Genomic DNA, 25188 nt, shown 5'->3' with positions numbered 1-25188 from the left:
GGCTAATGCCGTAAAGGAACATGTTTCAAATTAGTTAATGGTTGTATAGGCATCCTAAATCACACACTGAATTTGAGTTTCTTCGGTTACATTTTTGTAGGACCATTGACATGAGGATGCTTTTCTTACACCCAAACAAGAACTCCACCAGTGACATTCACATTGTGTTGTGGAAAGTACTTTGTTGGCTATTTGCCCTATATTTGTTTTGTGTGATTGTGTTGGCCGTTCCAGTATCGTCAAAGTAAGTTAGATTTATGATTTAACTTTTAAACCATTAGCCTGATTAGGTTACTTTATAATAAAGTTAAAACAGCCCCCCACCCCCCCTCCCCTCAAAACAAAATAAAAATTAACCCAACAAAAACAGCCATCTTTTCCAAGTTGATCATATAAATGCTGGTCAAGTCGCCCCAAAACAAAGTCGCCATCTAACAATGCTGGTCAAGTCACCCCAAAACCAACTCGTCCCAGTGTTTGGACAATTCGCTGCAAACTTTACTGTCCTTAAAAAATTGTGACGACATTAAAAATGAATGTCTACAACTTTGTTGTTATTTTATTTATTAATATTACAATGAAACTCTGCAACTACGATCATTTATTAAATGGTTTTCTATTGGGGAGATCCTATTAATATCGGATAAACAATGAACTGTCAAGCCTATTTTAATGACGTTTGTGAGTTTTAAAGGAATGATTAGGCAAGGCTTTTGGACTCTTGACTGCTGTGCATATTCAGCAATATTTAATGCACATTATTGCTTGAACTATTTTTATGTATAATTAATAAAAATGTAATGATATGAATTGACTAAACTATGTGGGGGCGAGTTGGTTTTGAGGCAGGGCTGGCCAAAATCATGGTATTTCATGAAGTAAATTGCCAAAAATGGTGAAGGATTGAGAAAAAAACCCTGTTTAAAACGTTACGATCCAGCACGTTACTAAAATGGATAAGTAGACTCTTTGTAAAGTTAGTGTTCACTTTATCAATGTGAGCTTGCATACCACACATGTGACATAAAACGAGGTCAGGGAATTCCCACCGCATGGTAGTTTTTTCACTAATGTAGTAGCGTTTCGTATTATGAAATTAGGTTGTTAATCTTCACATTTTTGCATTTGTTTACCAATTAAATTGATGTATTAAACGTACATGTAATTATAACATTTAATTGACTAAATTTAAAGAACAGTGAGAAGGCTTGCGTGCAGGCAAATTTGTAATGAGATCTAAGCATTCTCCAAGTGAGTCTGTGTGTCAGACTCACACCGAGAGCACCAAATGCCGGAATTTCTAAGGAAAACTGAGGTATACTCCCCATGAACATTTTGAAAATTGAATGTCCCGAAATGCAATGTCTTGCATTCTACAAGTAAAATTCATCCTGAAAAATAGAGGGGTATAGTTTTAAAAAATATATTTTATAAACAAAACATCTCTGTGGTACACTCGTCCGTTATGACCCCCCTCTCCCCCCCCAGCTACAAGTCAACCAGAGAATCCTTTCTCACACTCGGCTGAAAATGCAAGGATCAAGGAGTCGGATCTTGAGCCAGTTCCTTTCAAAGACGATAAGGAAGATGATGAAGACAAGGAAGAGAGGATGAGAGACTTGGCTACTGGAGAGGTGTGGAGCTGCCTGAAGCCAAAATGCAGACTGCATTCTCTGAATTTACAGAGAGTTCAAATAAAATTTCCATTTAAACTGCTTACGTTTTGGGACAAGTTAATTTTTTTGTGGGCAAGTGTAATTCGAGAATTAATTGCCCGGTGGGCAACTGAAAAGTTTAGGATATGGCAAGCTATGTTGAGACGAGTTGACCTGCTCCCGAACATATCAGCCATAGGAGATGACATTGTATGTTTTCATTTCCAAATTTAACTGTCTTGATTGAGGGGTCGTCTCATATCTCCAAAACATATTTATATCCATTGAGGTATGGTACAACGTCTTTCCAGGGGTCGGTGAGTGGGAGATTTGCCTTAAAATGTTGGCATACGCATTACATGTAAGGGGGTGTTGCTAATTATGCAACGCTCTAGGGGTAGAGGAAGAGGGTACTGTGTTCGATTTACGTAACATATGTTATTTTTATTCATTACTTAGAACTAAAAAGGTGTTTTGGGGAAATGCATGGTCAGTCTAGGATCAATCCCCATCGGCGGGTATACAAAAAGATCATGGTATGTGATATCCTGTCTGTGGGATGGTACATATAAACAATCCCGTGCTAACAAAAAAATGTAGCGGGTTTCCAAGGCGCGTGTGCAGGGATTTCAGCGGGGTTGGGGTTATAGACTGTGTTAAGCGAAGTTTATATGGGACCATGCTCCCCCCAAAAATACATTTGAATTTTTTTTAAGCTTGGGCAAGTAAGGGTTTCGACCTCCAATACCCTCCCCCTGCACATGCACCCGATTCCTCTCTAAGATTATATGTCAAAATTACCAAATGTTAGACATCCAACAGCAGATGGAAGGAAGGATAGGATATGTTTTATTTAATGATGCACTCAACACATTTTATTTACGGTTGTATGGGGTCGGATGATTATTCAATCAATATGCTTTATCTTTGATGTCGTTAAACAACCCACTCCCCCCAACTTTACCCATTCCAAACGAAATAATATTTATTTGAATTTGTCGATTTTAACACGTAAAATTAAGAAGTGAAAACATTCATTGTCTACTTTAGTATATTTTATTTTAAAAATATATACATGATTAATGTGTTACTAGTATACAAACTAAACTTTGAAAGTTCTACTAACACTTTATAAAATATCAATTCTGAAATAGGAAGGTACGACTGCCGATAATACGTTGTCAAGATCAAACCGGTTTTAACTAAAGACTAGTACCAAACGTTCTTCGTACAGCGCAAGATTTCTCTTGTAATGTTTTGAGACACACCCTACAATTTGAAATCGGCAAAAGCACGTGTTAACTGAAACTGACAACAGGCTGTCGTTTGTACTTTGCCGAGCTATGGCAGCACAGGCGATGAATCAAGCGTATACGTTTGACGATATCCATTCATAGCGAACACACACAACTTTTTTTAAAGTACATTTGAGCTTGTATTTCACATTTGTACATGATGTTATAATATGGTAACCAGAGAATGTAACTTTAACTTGAATAGTGATGTAATTTGTTTGTATAATGTACATACTTAAAACATTAAAATGATGTCATGATATAAGGTGTTATAGTTTTTGGATAAAGTTTGGAACTCTTAGCATCTTGGTATTTTGTCAGATGCTTTGCAGCACTAATTTTCTAGTTCCCCAAGGTAAACATCTATGGTCCATTTAAAAAATATTTTAACATCTATTGGACCTCCAGCACAACAATAAACATCACAATAATAAATAACATGCCGAGACTTTTTATTTTGATGCAATATAATTCTTGTACCGGTATGTACATGTAGATATTAATTTACATTTTATTTTTGGTTTTTTATTCAAAGAAGATTCAAAGAGACTTTGTTATTATACAGTTATGTTTTCACAGTTTAAGAAAAATGAAAAAGAGATGTAACATGTTAACAGTAATCATGTGATGTACTTTCTACATGTGTTTTGTTTATTTTAGGGGACGTATATGCACTAAACTTGTGCCACAGACAAAGGTGATTCCAAAGCAGTCAACAAAATTGTGCAATCAGTCTTATCAGGCACATTGTGGATGGTTTACTCGAGAGATGTGTACATTTTATGAGTAAGTTTCATCACTGAATATTTTTATTTCACCTTTATGAAGTAAGAAGATGATATATAGACAGGTTTATTGGCCAGTGACATTAAAGTACTGTGCATGGCTATGTTTAGAATCATGGTATCGGTCTGCCATTAAGAGAGTGAAATTCACACAAAACTAACGTGAAGGCATTGCATCTTGGTGCATTTTCAATATTTATTACCTTTTTAGTACATTTTATGAAAGGAAAACCAGTATGTCGGATAATTCAACCTCATTCAAAGATTCATATCAAAGTTGGTGGAAGTGTGTTAATTATTAAAAACGTAAATAATAAAGCACTTAATGTCGGACCTTAGTTTTGAAAAACCAAGGTAAGAGAAAATTTGCACACCTCAAAACGCTTAGGAGAGTGAAAAATTGTGTTCATCAAAATGCTACAGTGAGTGAAAATCAAGTCTTATTAATTTATTCATCATGATGTAACTTTATGTAGTAACATATGTTGCAAAAATGTACCACTTTAATCCAATATTTTGTTCTTCTAATTTTATGTTCAGTTTGGTTCTCTAGCAGGGAGCAGGTCAATTCACCCCAAAACCACATGGTAAGGGGTGAGATGGTTTTGGGGCGAGTTCACCAGCATTCCTCAAGCAAAGTGTGACTTCTCTCCCTGTTGGGGAATTAAGTTATTCAAACATATACAAGTCGTGTGGTACTAGTTGGTGGAGGGAAAAAAACAACTGGTTCCGTGTTCAAGATTCAATTCTATGATCCAAGCACCTCAGGCAAGAACTACTGACTGAACTAAATCCGTTATTATTTTTTTTAAAATAAAATAGTTAACCCTAATAAAGTGTTGATTGGGGCATTGTCATTTACATGGTATTTTTAACTCAACAATAACACAACCAGTCCTCCCCCTCAACATATTGAAACAAACGGCTCTGACATCTGTGTCAAGTCAACGTTATGTTATCATATCAAGAATGGCCCCAACCAATGTTGTTGAAAAAAGTTCCTGTGATCCAGATGATTGGATGCAAAATTTTATTTACTTGAAGTCTGGCCATGAAAAGTTTAGAAAATGATTGTGCAACCATTCCGTTCGATATTCCAGTGGTGTTCTGTCAACTGCACGGGCTATTCACACTTTATGTGCACAGCTTGCCTTAAGAGCATTTTGGGTCACGTGATCCAGGTTGACGTCATTTTCCTTATCACTGGACTGCAAAACAATTGTACGGCTTCTCATCACTTAGAAAAACACTTTTGGTGGTATCTGATTGTCATCAATGTGATGTCATGCCTCTCAGAAAATGGACATCTTCTAGTGATTGGTATGCTTAAAGTTGGAATGGCACAAGACATTGTTGTTAGACATTGTGGTGTTCATTAGTGTACATCAGAACATCATACAATGTTATGAGTACTACAGATCTGTATTTAGGGAACCTACATGTATATGTGATGTCATGTTTGAAAAATACCTATATCAGGCTACAACACCTACAGAATCATTTGGAAACAACAAGTCTGACATCCCGAAACATCCCTGAATTAACAACAATTAGGCGAAGAACTGTACACAACTGGTCACATGATTACAAAAAAACTACCATGACTGTTCAGCAATACGTTGTCCTATTGCGTCATTAACGACGCTTAAAGCACAGTGTAGACTGCTCTTTAGGTTCAGAAGTCACGACTGGTTACCATAATTTATCAGATAAATAATACATGTATGGCAAACAAAATATTTTGATTTATTTTAAAAGAATAAGTATTAGTGAGATTTTAATGATACACAGGAACCTTTTTCTATTAGTATACAAACTCTTACATTTGCAGTTATTAAGTTTTATTCTGTGCCATAATGATAATCTCAAAAAAATATTTTAATCACCATTATAAATGTGTTAAAAATTTACCAACGTGTGTGTGCAGCCAGGGTTCCTAGAGTAAAAGTAATGTGACAACGATAGCTCTGATTGGTCAGTGTGCCACAGAGTACTGTGCATCAAATCATTATCCAGTCACATGGTCTGTTACTCTCTAACAAACAACATGTATTGAAAGAAACAAAATAGTGCAGTGACTTAAGTCCAAATTTAGGCAATATTATGACACGTTGGCCTAAAGCACCAAATTAGGCCCATAAATGTGTTTTGAGAGTGGGCTACGTCCTGATTTTAGAGGTCAAAGGTCATATTTAGACAATGTCTGTAAAAGCATGTTTAAAACACTAAACTACACACAATTGTAATTTAAGATCATAAAGAATATTTGAGATGGGGCAGTCTAGGTCGTTCCAAGCTCAAGGTCAAATTAAAACTATATTGCATTGGCCGACAAAACATATAAATGGCTATTTCTCACTGAAGTCAAAACATGATTGGAATTTATAGTGGTAATACATCATTTATAATAATATCTTGCTAACTAAGACATAAAACCATTATTTGAATCCAAGATGGCCACCAAAATGGTCGCTAAAAGAAAAGTGTTAGTCAGCCGGCAAGGCACTGAACCTTGCAGTTTGGTACCAAAAATGTTTCTTTATAGTTTTTGCATCTGTGGAAGGTCCTGAAGAGTACAAACTTGGCACCTTTTAGCATTTTGAAATACACATGTATTCATGGCAGCGTCCAAAACTGACAATATATCTGATACTTGCAATCACCTATGGGCTATTCCATGGTTACTCGCATTACATTTTTACCATACTAATCCTTTTGATTTGCTCAGGATTAATAATTAGGCATTCAACACTTATTTTCTGTATTACATTTTATTAGTTAAATAATCAATGTATATTATTAAAAAAAAAAAAAAGGAAATATGATGATTACTTTTCATACTGTGAATGTGTAAACATCGGTTACTCGTGTTACAACAAAAGGACATGACAAAAAAATTAACACTTAAAATCCAGAGTCTTCTCATACAGTAACAGTGGATATATTGGTGTATAGCTATGGCGTTTAGGTATCTTTGTATGATAAGAGTTTTAAAATTGTACAATTAATACATTTTTGGTTATCAAAATAGTCGGTTACTCGCATTACCCACTATTTGGTGATGGCTAAAAAAAATTGATTTTAAAGAAAAATAACAGTTTTTAAATGTCAAACTGTTATTGAAAGAAACATCAGAAAGCCACACAAATCAACTGGGTAAATATTACTAACAAATTATATTTACAAGTCAAACAATGAATAAATTAACCATTTTCGGGAATTAACTTCAATTTTTAGAAAATTAAAATTTGAATTAAAACAATACTCTAAAAAGAAGATTTGAAATGTCCATGACTGTTGGCAATATCAGGTTTGTTAGAGCCTTAATCATTTTATTCCTCATGTAGTAAATGCTGTCTCTCTTGTTTGACCATTTCCAATAACATCCTGCTGGTTCCATCACTGATACCAGATAGTCATTCTCCTGCAAGCCGATGTCAATCACTTCTCCTGGGAACAATGTCCCGTTTTATTCAACAACATACCAGTCGCCAACCATGATTTCAGAATCTTGCAACTTTGGTACTGCATTAGGACTGTTCCACTCTGTACTGTCCTTTGAAAGGGTGAATGGCTTATCATTCAAAAGTGCTACTACAGTCCCTGGAATTCGACGTGTGCACCACATGAAAATAACCAATTCCAAATCAGTGCCATTCACCCTTTCAAAGGACAGTACAGAGTGGAATGATATTGCCAACAATTTTCTACTTCTTTTTAGAGTTTTGTTTTAATTCAAATTTTCTAAAAATTGACGTTAATGTTGTTAAAATGTTATCACTCAGGGGTTCAAAAATCCCATCGCCCAACGCCCGTGCCAAGTGGAATTTTCACACCGGGCAAGTAATTATGTTAACTGCATATGCCCGATGGCAAGTGACTAATTACCATCTAAAACTGTTGTTGTTTTTTTGTTACAAATCTCGGTAAAACCTTTGGAAAGAGTTCCAATCGTCCGAACATTTACATAGCTCAAAGGAGAACTAACCTTAACCCTATAAATGCTGGAACGATCGGAACTCTTTGTCAATGCGTTGACACCAAAACGGAAAACAATGTGTTAAAAAGTATAATAACAACTTTAGACTTATTCCCCTTTTATTATCGACTAAGATCGGTAATTTCCGCCACTGAACATTTGACTAAATTCGTACAAGTAATCGGTTCGATGATCTTCAAACTTGGAAATAGCGTCCAACACGCTTTACAGCTTATCGATAGGGGAATGTCCGAGTAAGTCTCCATTCCTGAAACATAATGGAGACGAGTCCCATTATTTTTCAGGAATGGAGAGTTACAAGGATATTCCCCTACTTAAAATGCACCACAGATATATATGTGAATATATGTTAGTATGGAAATTAACACCAGTGATTTTAGTGGTTAATTAAGTAGGGTTTCATCTCTCCATTACTGAAAAAATAATGGAGCGTTGAGACAATACTGTGACTTAAATAAAAATAAGACATGCATGCCTTGTGAATGCAATCGAAATGTTGAATCCTTGCAAAAACTGTCATATTCTAATTGTATTAGACGTTAACGCCGTGGACTCTAGAATCTACACTTTGCAAATGAACGGGGGCGTAAAGCACGTTTATAATTTCCGAGTTCACTTGAACAAAGCACACATATTATGTACTGTATATTTTTATAAACGTTGCAAGATATTTAGTTTAGATATCATAAACCTTGTAGCAGAACATACTTAATGTTTTTCAGTACTTTGCAAATATAAATCTATGTCCGTGTAAAATGAACGGGTACGGTGAAGTTGGATTTCATTAGCCCTATGTCATAATCATGACAAGTTAGATTTCATTAGCCCAACGCCATAATCATGATGGTGCGATGCCCTCTAAGCATACATGAATATATGATTTTTGTCTGCTTTATTGATAGTTTTTAACAAATAAATTATGCTCAATAAATTAAAAATACAAGGCTGCAATCGATGTACTCCCCTTCCCCATCTGTTGTGTACCAATCATGCACTATTTAAAAACATTAACAGAGCTCATGTGTACTTTGAGCCCAGCCACGGCTGTTTGCGAGAGACTTTTCTCAGCTATGAACAGGATAAAAACATTCCAGAAAAGTGTTTTGAGGCAGAGAATGTTAAATAATATACTCACAATAATGACACATGGACCAAAATCCATAAACATGTTTCAACCAATGTCAGCCATAAAAGAATGGCTCACAAGTGGAAAGGGTTCTCGCCACATCCACGGCCACTAATACATACATCGACACAATAATTATATTGAGATGAACAAGTGGACACTACCAAACAAATAACAAATTTTAAATCAATAAATGGACACTATTTAAAAAAAATAAAGTTTAAATCAACTAATAGAGAAGACGGTGGATACTACTAGACAGACATATACATTTAGTACTTCCTGAGTAAGTGTTTTAACCTATTGGCAAAAGTCTTTATTTGTGCAATCAAACCAATTACATTCAGTATTATTACATTATTAAGCACTGTATTAAATTAAATAGGAGTAACACCATTGGTTACCTTAAGAAGTATGGGCAAGTGGAAAAATATATGGGGCAAGTGAATATCTGATTGGCACTTGCCCTGTGGCAAGTCATTTTTTTGAAGATTTTTGAACCCCTGTCACTAATATCAAAATCTTGCCCTAGTTAATGCAAAATGTGATAAATGTATTAGAACTGGAATCTATTGCACAAAATTCTATTGTGAAGTAATGGTATATAAATGAATAATTTTCCAAATGTTTGTTTATAGATTCATGAATATTTGGTATATACATTTAAATTCATGAGTGATTACATTTGTTATTTTATTTAATAACTAAGGTCTTTTATGACTATCAATGGTGAACAAATGATGGATCAAAATATGGTACCCAAAATCAAGTACTGAAATGTAAAACCTCAGTAAACCGAACACCCCTCAAACCAAACTTTTTACTTTGCCCGACACTGGTTTAGAAATGTTTAACCAGGGTTGAAAAAAATCATCTATTGTGTTGATCTCCCAGGATCATCCCAACCATAGATTTGGGGGAATTGTCACTGATCAGTATGACTTGTTAGACTACATGGTGTTGAAATCTAATTGCAATTCAATTATAAATATATGTAAAAATAATTATCTAGCATAAGTAACAATTGACTTTAAATAACACTTCATTTTTTGTACTGCAAGTTAATTGATAAATCACGTTTACAAAATAATCAATAAAAAAATAAATGCAATAATCATAAAAATCAAATGAAACATAATAAAAATTAAAAAAATCGAAATGCATGATTTTTTTGATTTTTTTTTGCAGTGATTTAAATCAAACAACTCTGTGTTTAACTGTATATGTATATGAGATGTTAACAGTTTCATTGATATATGTGAGTTGGGTTTTTTCTTCAGGCAAGTTGAATGTGAAGAAGTGAAGAATATAACAAAACTTGTTCCCAAGATAGTGTATGTTTGCTGTCCTGGATGGGTGCAACTTAGCAACCAGTCTTGCATACGTACGTATACATATACATGTACATTTAGTGACTATAAATACAGGGCAAGATTTAGGATCTTCTTAAAGCAGGCATAGAAATAACTTAAGAACAGCCATTCAGGTTAGCGCATATCAAGAAAGTTTTCAACAAAATCTTAGTTAAAAACAAAAACTAAATTTTGATTGAATGTGTGTTATTCAAATACAAGAAACACCAGTATCAGTAAAATGAGAATAGTGATCGATCTTCACCAGTGGATCCATTGGCCTATTTCTCATTCCAGCCAGTGCACCATGACTGGTATATCAAAGGCTGTGTTATGTGCTATCCTGTCTGTAGGATGGTACATTGAAAAATGTAGCGGGTTTCCTCTCTAATTACCAAATGTTTGACATCCAAAAACTGATGATTAATAAATCATGTGGTGTCATAAAAAAAAAAATCAACTTTTTCATGCAGATATTTTGTGATTATTTGAACAGCAGCTTTTAAATTATTTTAGGTGAAGAGGATGCTGGGATATTTTACAAAGATAACACAACACAAATTCATATTGTCTATGAAGGTATTTTGCCTGGTATGCTATGTTCAGTGTCATTTGTACTTCATTTCTGGTGCATTGTTTTTGCTTGTTTTTTATTATTCACATACTAAATCTCCAATAGTTTATGCTTTAACTAACATTAAATAAACATCAATATTTATCTTTAGTGCTGATGGCATTTTGCTGTGTATTTAACAATGTTTTGTTATTTCTGTTATTTTGTTTTGTTTCTGAGGCATGCATGTGTTTTTGCTTGATTCTGAATTAATATTGTTGGGTTTTTTTGGTTTTCTTACATTAAATAACAAGGTAAGGGTAGTATGGTTGAGACTGCTAACCAAATTAGCAGTCGACTGTTTTCCACTTTTTATTATTTGTTTTAATTTCATCCATAATGAGCACTGTTGACAGATTTTTACCCTGTTATAACTGAGGATGAACTTGAACATATTATTTGCAGGTATTTTAAAGTTTGCAAGGACATTCACAGATAATTCCAACAATAAATAACTTTTGTCTGCCCTTAGATATTACCTTTCTGACAGTGGCACAGTGATGGATGGCATCAATGTTTGTGTTTAGCTCAGCATTAAAGTTTCACATGTTGTTTATAATTTTATCTATGAATGTTCATTTCAATGCAAAAGTTGAAATTTATTAAATTAATTTTTTTATTTAATTTAATAAAAACAAATTAGGTTTATATATATTTTTTTTTTTAACATGCCTGGAGAGAAACATCTATTGAACTATCAGTAGCACCAGATATGTTGATGGTAGGCGAGACATGTTTTATGTGTGCTTTTAATTGTGTGTGCCTGCATGTACATGTTTGTTTATGTCAAGGCAACACCATTTGTTATGCTGTTACTAGTTGTAGCAGCTTAATATAGATAATAATGATTAGAAGTAGGTTGACCTCTGTAGTACTTAAATAACCCATTGGTTGTAAGTTACCTGTTATATGTAGTACTAACTGATAACAACTGCATGTGGTATAGTGGTATAACAGCAACATGAGGCGGTGGCTAACCTTTGTCAATATATATACACAAAGAAACAAGTTAAGCACCCTTTGTATTTTTCACAATGACTTGTCTTACGAGGTTTGGTGTTGAAAGCCTGATAACAAACCTCGGAAAAACAAATGTGTTTTGCAAGAATACATCTTTGACAGTAAGAAAACATAACAAGTGTATCCAGTTTTGAAATTTTAATCATGATTCTAAGAAGAATTCCAATATGCTGTATTTGAGCCAAAAACTGAGGCACAATAAGTATGGAGGTGCAGAGTCCGAAACATAAGTCAACATCATGATTGATGATGAAAAACGTCATTTGAAGTCCACAGATGACATTCATGACACAAGTCATCAATAGCGGGTAAACCCGCCACGTGCCCGGATTGCAGCTTCCACCCTTCATCTCATCCCTCCAGTAAGTCGTCTGATCTGCTGCATGGGCAACTGCTGCCATTCTCAATGAAGAGCTGCCTCTAATTGTGCCAGAGTCTGTACATGTGGCGTCCCAAGATGTCTCAAATATGCTCTAGCGGGTTTAGGTCAGGACTCATGGCTGGCCAGGGCAGGACAGGGTCATCACAGCTTCAGTTTGGACCTCAGATTCCAACCTCTCCGGGCCAAACACCACGCTAAATGGTGTCACTCATGATAATCATCAAGAAAGGGACACTTGATGACCCTTCTGGCCTTCAATCCCGCAAATTTCAGACGATTCCTCACTATTCTGGCTGACATCCGTCTATTGGGTAACCATTGGCTCTTCAGACAGGAGACGTAGCAAAGGGCTGACGATGTACAAGCCGAAGCAGGGCCCTGTCCTCGTGCTTTGATGTCATACGCGGTCTCCCTGACCGTGGGAGATCTTTTACAGCATTGGTATACCCATGTTTTCGTATCAGTCTGCTGATTATGGTGTAATGATACCCCAGTTGACGTCCTATACTTTTGATGGTCATGCTGGTCACATGCATACCAATAATACGCCATCATTGGGCCTCTGATAACTGTTGACGTGCCACATTCAACGATTAAACTTCAACAATGCAAGACAGTGACGTTAAATGTTAACAATTGCAGTGTATTGATGCTGCATTTTGAGCAAAGCATGGGTGGCATGATGCATGTGCATGTCGTTCTGTTGTGGGACGTCACAGTTGTCATTGTACTCTCCTATTATTTCGATGGAACACCATTCTTGACATATTCGTCACGTAATTTGCAGTTTTTACGAATGGGGCTATTTCAGTACTAATTATATCTAGGGGTGCTTAACTTTTTTCTTTGTGTATATACATGTATATTCTCTTTTTAACTCCTCTATGATGTTCATCAGTAGAGCTTTCTAATACTGATTTATTTGTCCGACATCCAACTTCTCCTTTGAAGACTGTCTTCTCCTACGGCTTAGATTGATTGTTCTCAAACTTAGTACAATGATCCAGTCTTCACAAACTACATGTAATAGAGAGATATTTAGGATATTTTGAATTTGTGAATTTTTATTCATTTATTTTTATTCTTAAAAATATTATATAGAAATTTAACATTGTACATTTAAAAGTCTCCTAGATTAGGTAGTTTTGGAACTTGTGTATTCTCTGGGGAAGTTTTCGATATAATGGTTTTGTTCAGATTTGCAAACCAATAGACAAATATTTTGGAAAAGTAGAATTTTTATTAATTTTCAAATAGAAATGTAACATTGAAAAGTTAAAAGTCTGTCTTCTTCTAGAGTTTTGATCAAATAGTTCTGACACTTTATACTATGAATCTCTTCATATACTGACAGAGAGATTTTTTGAATTTTAATTACATTTTTAAAATTTAAATATTTTTTTTACATTAGGTACCGGTAGTCTTTACTAAATGAATTATCCACTGATGACAAAATTGAAAATTAAATAGCGAAGCACTATAGGCCAATAGGATTCTTGTCTAGTTTCTAGCTAATCAGACGTGTGTGCAGAAATGTTAGCAGATGGGGGGTCCAAGGGGGTCTAGACTGTGGCAAACGAAGTTTATGATCCCCTAAAAAATATATTGAAAAAAAGAATATTTGTTTGAGCAGGGATGGGTTTTGACCCCCAAATCCCTACCCTGCATACGTATGCCAATAGGTTTGTTTGTTTGTTATTGCATATATGAATACTTGTTTAGTCAATTGTGTAGTGTCGTATTAAAACTTATTTTAAATAATATATCAGTTTTATTTTATTTAAATACTAGTATTTATATACGGTACTAATTATTATCAAATCTTAATTAATAAAATTTATTAATTCATAGTTTATTATAAATTATTTCAGAAGCAAATTAGGTCTTGACAAGCGAGCCCATATACATGTAGGTCATTATCTAGGTGTGATGGACATGTCTTTTATACAGTATTAACCCCCCACCCCCAGTGTTTTCAGTGCGAAAATATTGATAATTGTGAATGGTCCCATATAGATAAATGTTGAAAGAAATTATATTTTATGATCATTTAATGTCACCTTGAAATGGGTTCCTTTTGTACTCGCATATATATTATGATTAGTTTTCTTTGATTTAGTATTCACTGCCTTTGTTTTCCTGATTAAGATTATTGATATAATATGATAAACAATACATACGTGTGGTGTTTTGTTAAGTAATTATTATACTGAATAATTGTGTTTCAAGCAACATGATTGTACTATTTGTAGGAGATCCTGAAAAACATTCCGAGGTTTATGAAGATGAAGACATTTCTGAGCTATCCTCTGGTGCATTTGCTGCAGTTGCCTGTGCTGGGTTATTTATTTTGTGTGTAGCAATTGTTATTGCTATACATGTACGGAAAAGGTATTTGATGTTAAGCTATGAAGAATTCTGTAAAACATGAAGTTAGTGCATGAAAGACTTTGAGTGTGAAAATTGCAAAATGGAATGCTTTATTTTCACCACTTATTTATTTTATAAAATAACCTGAAGTAGAAATAAAAACATGACATTGTCAGGGTACAAACTTACCAATGGAAATTTTAAATTTTAGTTTTTCCTTACACACATGTATATAGCAGTTTTGAGCTTGCCTACAGCTATTTTAAAGTACATTGTAGCAACCTTTGCAACAAATAAACATAACTGAATGGTTCGTTTTCTGTATGTAATCATATTTTGTTTTAAGACCCATATTTTCCCTTTCCCAATACATGCTGGGTGTTCTGTTTATCAGGCCATAATTTACAATTGATAAAAAGGGAGTGACACCTCCTTCCTAGGAGAACTTTAGGGGAAAATTTTGATAAAAATATAGGCAAAGTGAAAATTTCCCAGTAGATTTCATATCATTTCATGTTCAGGCTGCTATTTTTCCATCTGTCTGTTTGTCCCACATACAGTTTTCCTGACTTTCTTCTTTTTTATTTTTTTTCACAATTCCTCAAGAGCTGAAATTTGTAAATAGCTGAATCTGAACTGGTTTTATATGCTCATATACCACAAAGGTTTCAAGCATGCCCATCACGGGCTTAGCCTGGGATAGGAGATAGGAAGGGTGAGTTTAAGGTGGGCTGAATTTGAAATAACAGATTTAGAAGTTAGGTTAAAGATCTAAGCCAAAAAGGGATAGCTAACACATTCTGATCATGTCTGGAAAAAACATAAAAAGTAAAATTTGAATGCTCGGCTGAAAATGTTTTAATGTGATTTGAGCAATTTTGATGGACTATTTATAAAAAAATAAACATAAACTGCGGCCAAAAAATTTAAAGTCCGACTAAGCCCTTGCCTGGAAACAGAGGTAGGAAAAGTTGACGATCTACGGTGATCCAGATGACGGCTTGAAGGTTTGGAGGATCTTCGGTAAGTCCAGAAACGATTTCACAAAGTGATGATATTCATCCTCCCAAGCATGATCCATAGCATTTGGTGGATGGTGCGATTTGTCATGGTGTTTGGAATCCATGCTTGTCTGTAGACACCATCCTGCCGGGTCGTTATCAAGAGTCCGCTGCGTGCTGGGTCCTTGTTGCAGTAGGAGTCCATGGTGTACTCTGCCCTCCGCAGGGCGCATGGTGTACTCTGCCCTCTGTAGGGTACATGGTGTACATTGGCATGAACTTCAGCTGATTCAGCACCCACTTGAGAAGCTCAACATTCTCACAATCACTGAAGATGTATCGGTGATAGTGAGGCGAAAGAGTTGACTTGGTGATGTTCTAAGTTGGAGTTCCCAGAGGGTGAGTCTCTACCAATGGATTCGCTGGCGCTGGTCCCTGGATTGAACTCGACTCCTTTAGAAGGGGCGAGGCTGCCTTCCTCTTGCGAGGAGTTGAGTGCGACAATGGCAAAGCTGTAGTACTTGCCGGATGGTCTTCCATAGGCTCCGGCTGGATAGAAGGGACCCCGCCTGGTTCGCCCCTGATGCATTTCCCGGATCGGTTTCCATTGGCTGCTCATTTCCTGACTGTGGGTGGTTATAACAGAAGTGGTCGTTATTGGTGGTTTAGCCACCAACTTTGTCCTCCCCAGTTCCGCTTCTGGCATGCGTTTTCTCTTCTTGCTCTTCGGACCTGTTGGTGCTAGTGAGGTTGGTGCAGGCACATTGCCTTCGTTATAAACAAGTGTGACATTGGCCACTCTTCCGCTGTAGTCAACGAGCCGAATTCATTAATCCCCAGGGTGGGGAGGGGGGAGGAGATTAATTGAGACGCGTGATAAACACAGCTTCATCCTAGCTCTGACAATATCCGAATGGGTAAATAGCAATATCATATACAATGGACTTTCATGGCAATTAACTCATTTTTTTGACAGAATTATGGCCCTTGAACTAGGAGACATACGTAAATGTTTTGGGCCTGGAAACTAGAAAAATAGTAAAAGCATAATGGACCAAAATTGGAAAATTAAAAACAAAAATTAAATGCCATAAATTATTCTGTCAGCCAATGGCAGTAATGTTTATACAGTGGCAAAACACTGTCGTTGTTACGACCCCTGACCTATAGCAATTCATACTGCATTTCCAGCGATTCTGTTGAATCAAACACGTGTGCATGGTTGACATTTTATTTGACTTAGTATTATTTATCTCGTTCTAACCGGTGCACCATAACTAGTATATCAAAGGCAATAGTAAGTGTTGTCCTGTCTGGGGTGGTGCATATAAAAGATCTCTAGCTGCAAATGGAAAAATGTAGCAGATTTTCTCTCAAAGACTATATGTCTAATAGCTGATGATTAATAATCAATGTGCTCTAGTGGTGTCATTAAAAAAAAAAAAACTTTAGTACCATTTAAAAAGCAAGTTATTAAAAAGCCACCTCAGTGGATCTGGACTGGAACTTGTAAATGGGGAATTCCCTTTTATTTTTACTGGAGTTTGTGCTGTTTTGTTACTGACGTCGTGTATGATTTACAAATGACATCACATCATATTTGAAACATTACACAAGGTTGCTATGGAGTATAATTCTTAACGTTAAATAAATCCATGAAAGGAGGATTGATCATAGATTTAAGAAAGTGTATTTATGACATTAAATTAAAAAATGATTTGTTAAATGTAAAAGAACGTATGTAATAAATCCAGAACCTCACATACGTTGTTTTCGCTTCCTATTTATTGCACTCATTTATTTTAAGCAAGAACACACTACTTGACCGCTACGCAGTCTCATGGTATATATATTCTTATGCTAAATAAACTTGTGCAATAAATAGGAAGTGAAAACAATGTATGTGTGGTTCTGTATATGTATCACCCTAACTAAAATGATGTCTTGGGTAACAGTCCTCACATTAATTAATACATACATTTTTGGCTGGGTTTTGCTCTTGCATTATTTTAAACACACATCGATTTCATGTTTTGTTGCATAGCGCGTGTGATCACATACAACAGAGTATTAACATAATTATAATTATTAGCAATTAGCAGATGACACCTGATAAAATTGTTTGTTACTCTGATATGTACAGTACTTGGGATAGTGTCAGATTTCTCAAAACAAATCATTGAAATGTAATCTGATGAAATAACCAATTCTGATGGATGGATTATGATTGACATGTTTCATTTAGCCATCTGTCAAATAAAATATGAACATCATTGAATTTTTTTAATTTTAATTTTTAACTTTTAGGAACAGATAGTAATTTAAAAATAACAAAACATTTGTACAAAATCAAATACACGTAGAAGTGTATTTTTTAAAATTATTGTTTATTAATTTTTTTAGTACATGATATCCACATTTGGAATAAAAGAAAATTAGATAAGACGGCAGTGTTAAAGGTAGACTAAACTCCAACAAGAGCCTTATGTGTTGGAAAGATGCACAGATTTACAGGTTAAAATGTTATTTTAATTATAATACAATTCATTACTCATTTTTAAAACAGAATAAATTGAATTTTGGTTTTTAAAAATTATCTGTGAAAGTGAATAAAATACAGTCATAGCAATACTTAGAATATTGTGTAAAGTTACTCAGAATATTGTGTAAAGTTGTTTACATCGTTTCTATATAAATGTAGTCATAATCAAAATTGATTTTTCTTAAGAACAAAAATGGCCGAGGTAATAAATAGAATAACAAAAAGCTAAGGCTCGTAACAACTGAAAATTATTATTAAAAAAATTGGTTTTGACAATAAGTCTCAAAAGATGTTTTAATGGCCATTAAGGGGAAATGATACTATCGCAGCAGCGCCACTATATTTGGCAGCAATAGACTCGTTAACTAGCAGAATGACAGTGACGTGATGTCACTAATGATAGGTTTAGCCAGCAGAAACATACACAGTGACGTAACAAAATACCGTCCGTCTATATCTAGGCTATAGCCATAGTCTGCTTATAGTTTTCAAAACATGTTTTTCATATATAATTTTTGTTTGTGTCAACGTAGGGAAAAAAAGAAAACAGTTTTGGCAAAAAGAGATGATGTTTTGTGCAATTAAATAAAAAATTGTATGATTTAAGGAGACTGTGATGTACTTCCATGTTATTAGACGACAATCACAGGACTGTCATTTTGGCTTCGTATTTAATAAAATATTGCATATCTTAGTGTAATTTGTTTGACTACTCGTCACCTTTGACAGGCAGGTCATTTTATGACATCAGTATCAGAAGATAGAGATATGTGGGAATAATGACCCCCCCCCCCCCCCCCATCTTCCACCCTGACACCACCCACACTGGAATATTTTATGGAAAATAATGTTATTTGAATTATTAGTTTTTTTAAGAACATCATTGATCACTCCAATGAAACTGTTTTTAAAACAAAATTGCTCAAAAGATTTATGGTGAACGTTTTATGAATTTTTATCTTTGTATGGAGTATTTCAAGCTCTGACTGCAAAACAGTTTCATAGGTGACAGTACATTTTTATTACCTCATATTGATTTACTCAAACAGCATTACTATCTGTGCAAAAATTATAAGAGTGTAACGACTTTTAGATTTAGATTTAGATTTAATAAAAAACCATGATTATTCCTGCTAACTGGGGGCAGCCATTTTGTTTAGTTTTTGTGACGTCCAGTGGTATAGCTTGGGGCGAAGTGACGTCAGCTCCGTCTAACTTGACACGTTAGGTATCGTGTAACCACCAGCTCGCCAGAGGGCATATTCACTGGGATGGTACAAAATGGCTGCACCCATTACATATAATAGCCATCACATTTAACCATTTTATTAATTAACTATACGATTATACTTGTTGATATTAAGCAATAATGTGCATTATGTATCATTGAATATGCATACTAAAGTACTAATCGAAATTATACCCAGGTGATTTTTCAGTCTTATATATTAGTTATGAAAATCCCTGGAATAAAAACCATAAAAATGTGTCAGTATTATCATGACCTGTTATGGTATTCAAACAACTGGTAGAAAAAATGACAATAAATGACCTGTTATAGATAAAAATATGAGATTTATTTACAATTTTACTGCAAAACATATGTAATTTGGAACAGACTATTAACACCCAGGTTTATATTGATTACACTTGACAGGTGAAATCACAAGTACTAAGCTAAGCAGAGAGGTGGTCTCAGTTGTGTTCAATATCAAACTTGGTGTTATAGTCAGAAACATATATGTTTCTATCTATAACAGGTCATTTATTGTCATTTTAGGTACCGGTTGTTTGAATACCATAACAGGTCATGATAATACTGACACATTTTTATGGTTTTCATTCCAGAGATTTTCATAAATAATATATAAAACTGGAAAATCACCTGGGTATAATTATGATTAGTACTTTAGTCCAAAAGCTTTGCTTTAGCATTCCTTTAAAGATACATATTCTAAATATATGCATAACGGTACATATAATTATCACAAATATTAACCTTAGTAACAACTGTAACAATGTACTACTATTCTTGTCAGCTCTATATGAATATAACTCACATAGGCACATACTTATAGGATATTAAACGAGCTTTCATTTCGTATCATGTTTATGTCCCGAGTGAAATAATTTTCAATTGCCATGAGCTTTAGGTTTTTAAATTCCCATCTTAAGACTGTTGCTGAAACAGATTATGACAAATTGATCAAATTTTATAAAAGTCTAATTTACAAGTGGAAAAGGCAATTGCCGTAGTAATATAATAATATATTTTTTCATTATTTCACTTTGATTTCAGACAAAAACGACTTCAAAAGGAGGCAGAAATGGAAAATATTACCATGGAAGAGCAGAAGATGGTGTTGTCATAGTTCAGATGCAAAAACTCTTATACATGTCTGGGCCTATCTTATAAAACTGTTAGAGTAAGAACATCACTTGCATACAATTTGTATGGTGTTGCCATGATGTTAAAGTCTCAGACTATTAGTCTTGAACGCATTATAAACACAGGGCCAGGTGGCATTCCGTATCACAGAGTGTGGACTGTTTTTTAATTACATTGCAGTAAAATAAACTTATTGGTGGCTGGTACACCATCACTCACTGTCTCTTTAATGGGTCTATATATCAGACACTTTTTAACAGTTTCAAACTGGTTGATTTCTTTTTTTTTCTTCTTTTTTTTTTTTTTCTTCTTTTTTTGAGGGGGAGTGATGGTTGGGTAGTGGGCTTGCATGTTGTATGTAGATCATTATAATGAAAACAGGCCATCAGGTTTGTGAATTCCAGGCAAGCTGCCCGACATAAATATATTTTGTAGATTGATGATTAATCACTCCAGCCCTAATCAAGTGGGAATGTATGCAATGAAAAAAAGAAGCCTAACAAATGATGATTGTAGGGCCTTTGGAAAACTTTCTGAAAGTAATTGATGCGTGTAATCTCTGTAGTTTGAGGTTATTGGTGGGTATCAATAAGACAACTAAACAGACGGCTATAATATTGCTTGAAAATTGTGTACAGTTTTGTATGCAAACTTGAATTATTTATTTTTCACTGTATTTTTAAACGGATACATGTACATGTTTGGCTGTGAAGTATGATTAAATATTGGCAAATAGTGAACTTTTTTAAGTGAATCAGTAATTCATTAATGGTTTAATGACACCTCAGCACAAAAACAAAAATACATGGGTTACTGGGTGTCAAAGTGTGTGTGTGTGAGTGTGTGAGTGTGTGAGTGTGTGAGAGAGAGAGAGAGAGAGAGAGAGAGATAGAGAGAGATAGAGAGAGAGAGAGAGATAAGTAAACTTAAATGTAACTACAAGGAAATAATTGGTGTAACAACACTGCTTAATATGCTGAATTTAACAGTACAGGTTGAATGTAGTAACACAATAAATCTGCCATTTCACCTGTGCTTACAACTTAGATGTCAGTTGAGTGAACTAAATAGATTGTTGAACAGTAGGGGTGTGTTTCTGTAACAATTCCAGCATGTACAGTACAAAGTTAATAATGTGTTCATTTAGTTCCTGTACATAGAGATCAATCACTAGCAACTACTATAGTACGATTTAGCTGTTGTATCTCTCAAAATACTCTTGATTTACAAACTCAGTGTTAGTTGTAAATTTGGAAAATGTTTGATAGTCCTGAGATCAGTATTGTAATTAGAAATTATTTATTTGTCACAACTTTGAATAGTTACAGCTACTTTAAAACATATTTATTTAACTGTCACACTTAACTAATATATTTTTGTAAATATACTTGTAAATATTTTATTGACGACTAGTTTGTAAAAAAATTAAAACATCAACATATATTTATTAAACATTGTAATATTAAGAGGGAGATTACTTTGTAAACAATGTAATCTGGGAACTATTAACTTTACTACAACATTTGAATAAAGCAACCATGCATAGGCCACAATATTGTTTTTAGACTTTTGCCATGGGTGATTTGAACATAATACAAGTTTACATCTGTATATTTCCTGTTATTTTCATAAACCTGTAATTATCTATTTTTTCTGTGTACCTGGATGTTTAAATACTCCATTAGAGATATCTTCTTCTTCTTGTGTTATAAAAATGTCTTTACAAGCTGTGATCACTTAAGGTATTCTGAAGTATCACCCAACCTGACAATTGGGGTTGGACACCGCTATACTCTTTGGCGTGCATTTACATTCAATTTCTACATCAGAATACATTATTTAAAACAACTAAGGATTGTCTGTTATTTCTTTTATGTTCATCTGGGTATGAATAACAAAAATCACCTGGAAACTGTGAATCAGCGAAGCCGTTCTCACATAGGTTTGCAGATAATTTTGTTTTGTTCATACCCAGATGAAGGTTACAAGCTGTTTTTGATACTGAGCTAATTGAGGTACAAAGGATGTAATCCTTTTAGCCATAATTATTTTCACTGGAATGGGTTTCTGTTGAATGGTTATAAAAAAATGTCAAGTGTCACATTCTGAAAACCATGGCCATGTTTGTTTGAAGTACAATTTGTAAAACAGCTGAGGTGTTCCAAATACTTTTTATTGACATCACATTTTGCCAGCTGTGCTTTGATTAGCCGATTGAAAGATCACCTGGATGTGAGATTCCTCAGATTTTAACATAAACTGGATTGTATACGATCCCATTCACTCATTTGCACTTTCTCATTTTGCTGTTTAACAAGCCGTGTAAATATATCTTTCCATAATGCGCTTTGTTTATTTTGGCGAGTATAATTAAGGACTTCAGTCTTAATTTTGGTTGGAGTGTTGTGTTTTAATTTCCATTTGTTTATTTGCAAAGTAACAACTTAAATGTTTCTTCTTTTGTTGTTTTGGTTTAAACATGGTGCGTACAGATGCCGTGCAATTCTAACTGAATGAGTAACCAGTTTGATGGTTGTGTTCCCTCAGTATTTTTAAATTAAATATTATATGTTAAATCCACCGAATGGACCTCACAGAAGTATGTGTACATGCAGGGTTCTGCCTAGAACTTTTTGAGTGGTAGAAATATTCCAAAGTGTAAAAAGAATGAATTTATTACATGTATGCTTACAGTACTATGACTGGTGGCTCAGCAGTATGAGGGGCAGCAACAGTGCTGGTGGAACATTAAAGTCCCGAATGGACCTGATCACAATCTGTCATTCTCGGCAGAACCTTGCAAATGATATGAATGAGTCGTTTTGAATGGGTACTGCACTACTGAATCAATATTCTTTCAGTTCACATATACATTCTAGTCAAATTTAGTGTGTAACCATGACAAATAAAGGCTTGGAGTTAATGTTATTATCCTCATTCTTTTAAATAATTGGTTACATAACAATTTGTGTTTTGTTAAATCAATGTCTTCAGTGCATGTCTGATGTTGCTATCAATAATTGAATTTAATAAACAAAACAAATGCATCGAAGTTCAACTTGTGCTCTTCTATTTTATGAATGTATTGTTATGGTAATGGTTTGGAAATTATATTATTCCCCTGCTCCTACTTGGGGAAAATAAAACAATTCCAAGATTTCTATTGTGTAATAATCTACAGTACATAAATGTGCAGAACAGTATACTTGTTTCTTGTTTGCTAAATGTTTTTTTAAAGTAAGATAATGAATAAATATTGTGTGTGTTATTGTGTGATTTTGAGCAAGCTATTTTCTATAACTAGTCTCAAAATGTGTACACTAAACTGTACAGAAACAGGCTAGCCAGATTTGTTATCACTTTCAAAAATATGTTGTTGTGTTTTAAAAGGGCGATGCAAAGACCAGTAACTACAGTAAGTGTAACAGTGAATAATGATGTTGTTTTACAGTAGAGATATTTAGTTTTGACTTTCCTGGACAAAGTCAGAAGGTGAGATATAGGTAAAACTTTTCCTAAAAGTTGTAATCATACACAGTAATGACTGCATCAACATTTGAAATTAACTCTATATTAAGTTTTTATATTTAATTTTTCACAAATCAAAAATTATTTTTTATTCCGATTCCCAAAATCAATTTAATTTGTAAGAATTCTTGTTTGATATAAAATTAATAATTCTAACAATATACAAATTATTGTGATAGATCAACAATGAAGACATTAAAATTGTAGAAAATTAACTACAGTGAGACCTCTCAAGACCAGACCCTCTATAAACCAGAATTCCCTCAAAACTGATGTTTTACAGAGTCCTTAATTAGAAACCAGTACAGAACTTAACCTCTCTAAACCGGATCCCTCTTAATACCGGACATTTTTATTGATCCCAGATGTCCAGTTTAGAGGGGTTTTACTGTAGTTTAAAAACACACACAAAAGATTGCCGAGTCAGTCAGTTGTTTAAAATGAAACATGATAGATAGAACTTCCTGTAAATGTTTAGTCATTACCGACAAATTTTCTTTCAATGTTATCTGGTTTATGCTAAATTAATGTTTGGCATCACCTTGATCTGAACCAGCAGTCACTTTTATCAGTCACTTTCATCAATTAAGAGAGATGTATTTCAAAGAAATTGTTAATTTTAGTATGGATTTTTTTCTAAATTAAAAACATCAAAGGTTTGCATAAATGCAACAACAAATTTTTGTACTATAATATTGTTCAATAATGGGTGCACTACAGCTATTCTAAAATAATGAGCTTGTAAAAAAGCAAATATTTGCCATTTTTTTTTGTATATTGTTAAACCTTGAAAACTACTATTTTGCATGTATAATTTTACATATGGTGGCATTTATTTAATTAATAAACTGGTTTTCAATTATGTTTTATCTTTTTGTTATAATTTTAAAATTTTAATGTGTTAATTTCATGTGCTCGTTACATAATATCCATAAACTTAATTCACTCGACGTCTTTACCTCTAAATTACGGATCCCCAATTAAAATGCCCCTTATTTTACTGTATAGTAGAGCTGCTACATTTTTCCATTAACAGTAAGGGATTTTTTAAAGGTACTTTTCCAGACAGGATAGCACATACCACCTTTGATGTCAGTCATGGGGCACTGGTTGGGACAGGGGACAAATCA

At 34.2% G+C, this 25188-nt stretch overlaps 1 protein-coding gene across 2 annotated transcripts; it reads left to right on the top strand.

The window, feature by feature from the left end:
• Positions 1-110: 110 nt before the first annotated feature.
• On the top strand, positions 111-24920 carry LOC121368263. 2 transcript variants are annotated; one of them, XM_041492920.1, is made up of 6 exons: positions 111-244; positions 3611-3736; positions 10142-10245; positions 10730-10792; positions 14481-14619; positions 20441-24920. In XM_041492920.1, exons 1-6 carry the CDS (start codon positions 111-113, stop codon positions 20511-20513), a joined length of 639 nt encoding a protein of 212 aa, XP_041348854.1. In that variant the 3' UTR covers positions 20514-24920. The 2 variants fall into 2 exon arrangements, with proteins under 2 accessions (XP_041348854.1, XP_041348853.1); XM_041492919.1 differs by having other exon boundaries at positions 10730-10804.
• Positions 24921-25188: the final 268 nt, after the last annotated feature.

The sequence above is a fragment of the Gigantopelta aegis genome, chromosome 3 (genome assembly GCF_016097555.1).
Source record: "Gigantopelta aegis isolate Gae_Host chromosome 3, Gae_host_genome, whole genome shotgun sequence".
Taxonomy (NCBI): Eukaryota; Metazoa; Mollusca; class Gastropoda; order Neomphalida; family Peltospiridae; genus Gigantopelta; species Gigantopelta aegis.
This window is presented reverse-complemented; position numbering and strand designations above follow the sequence as displayed.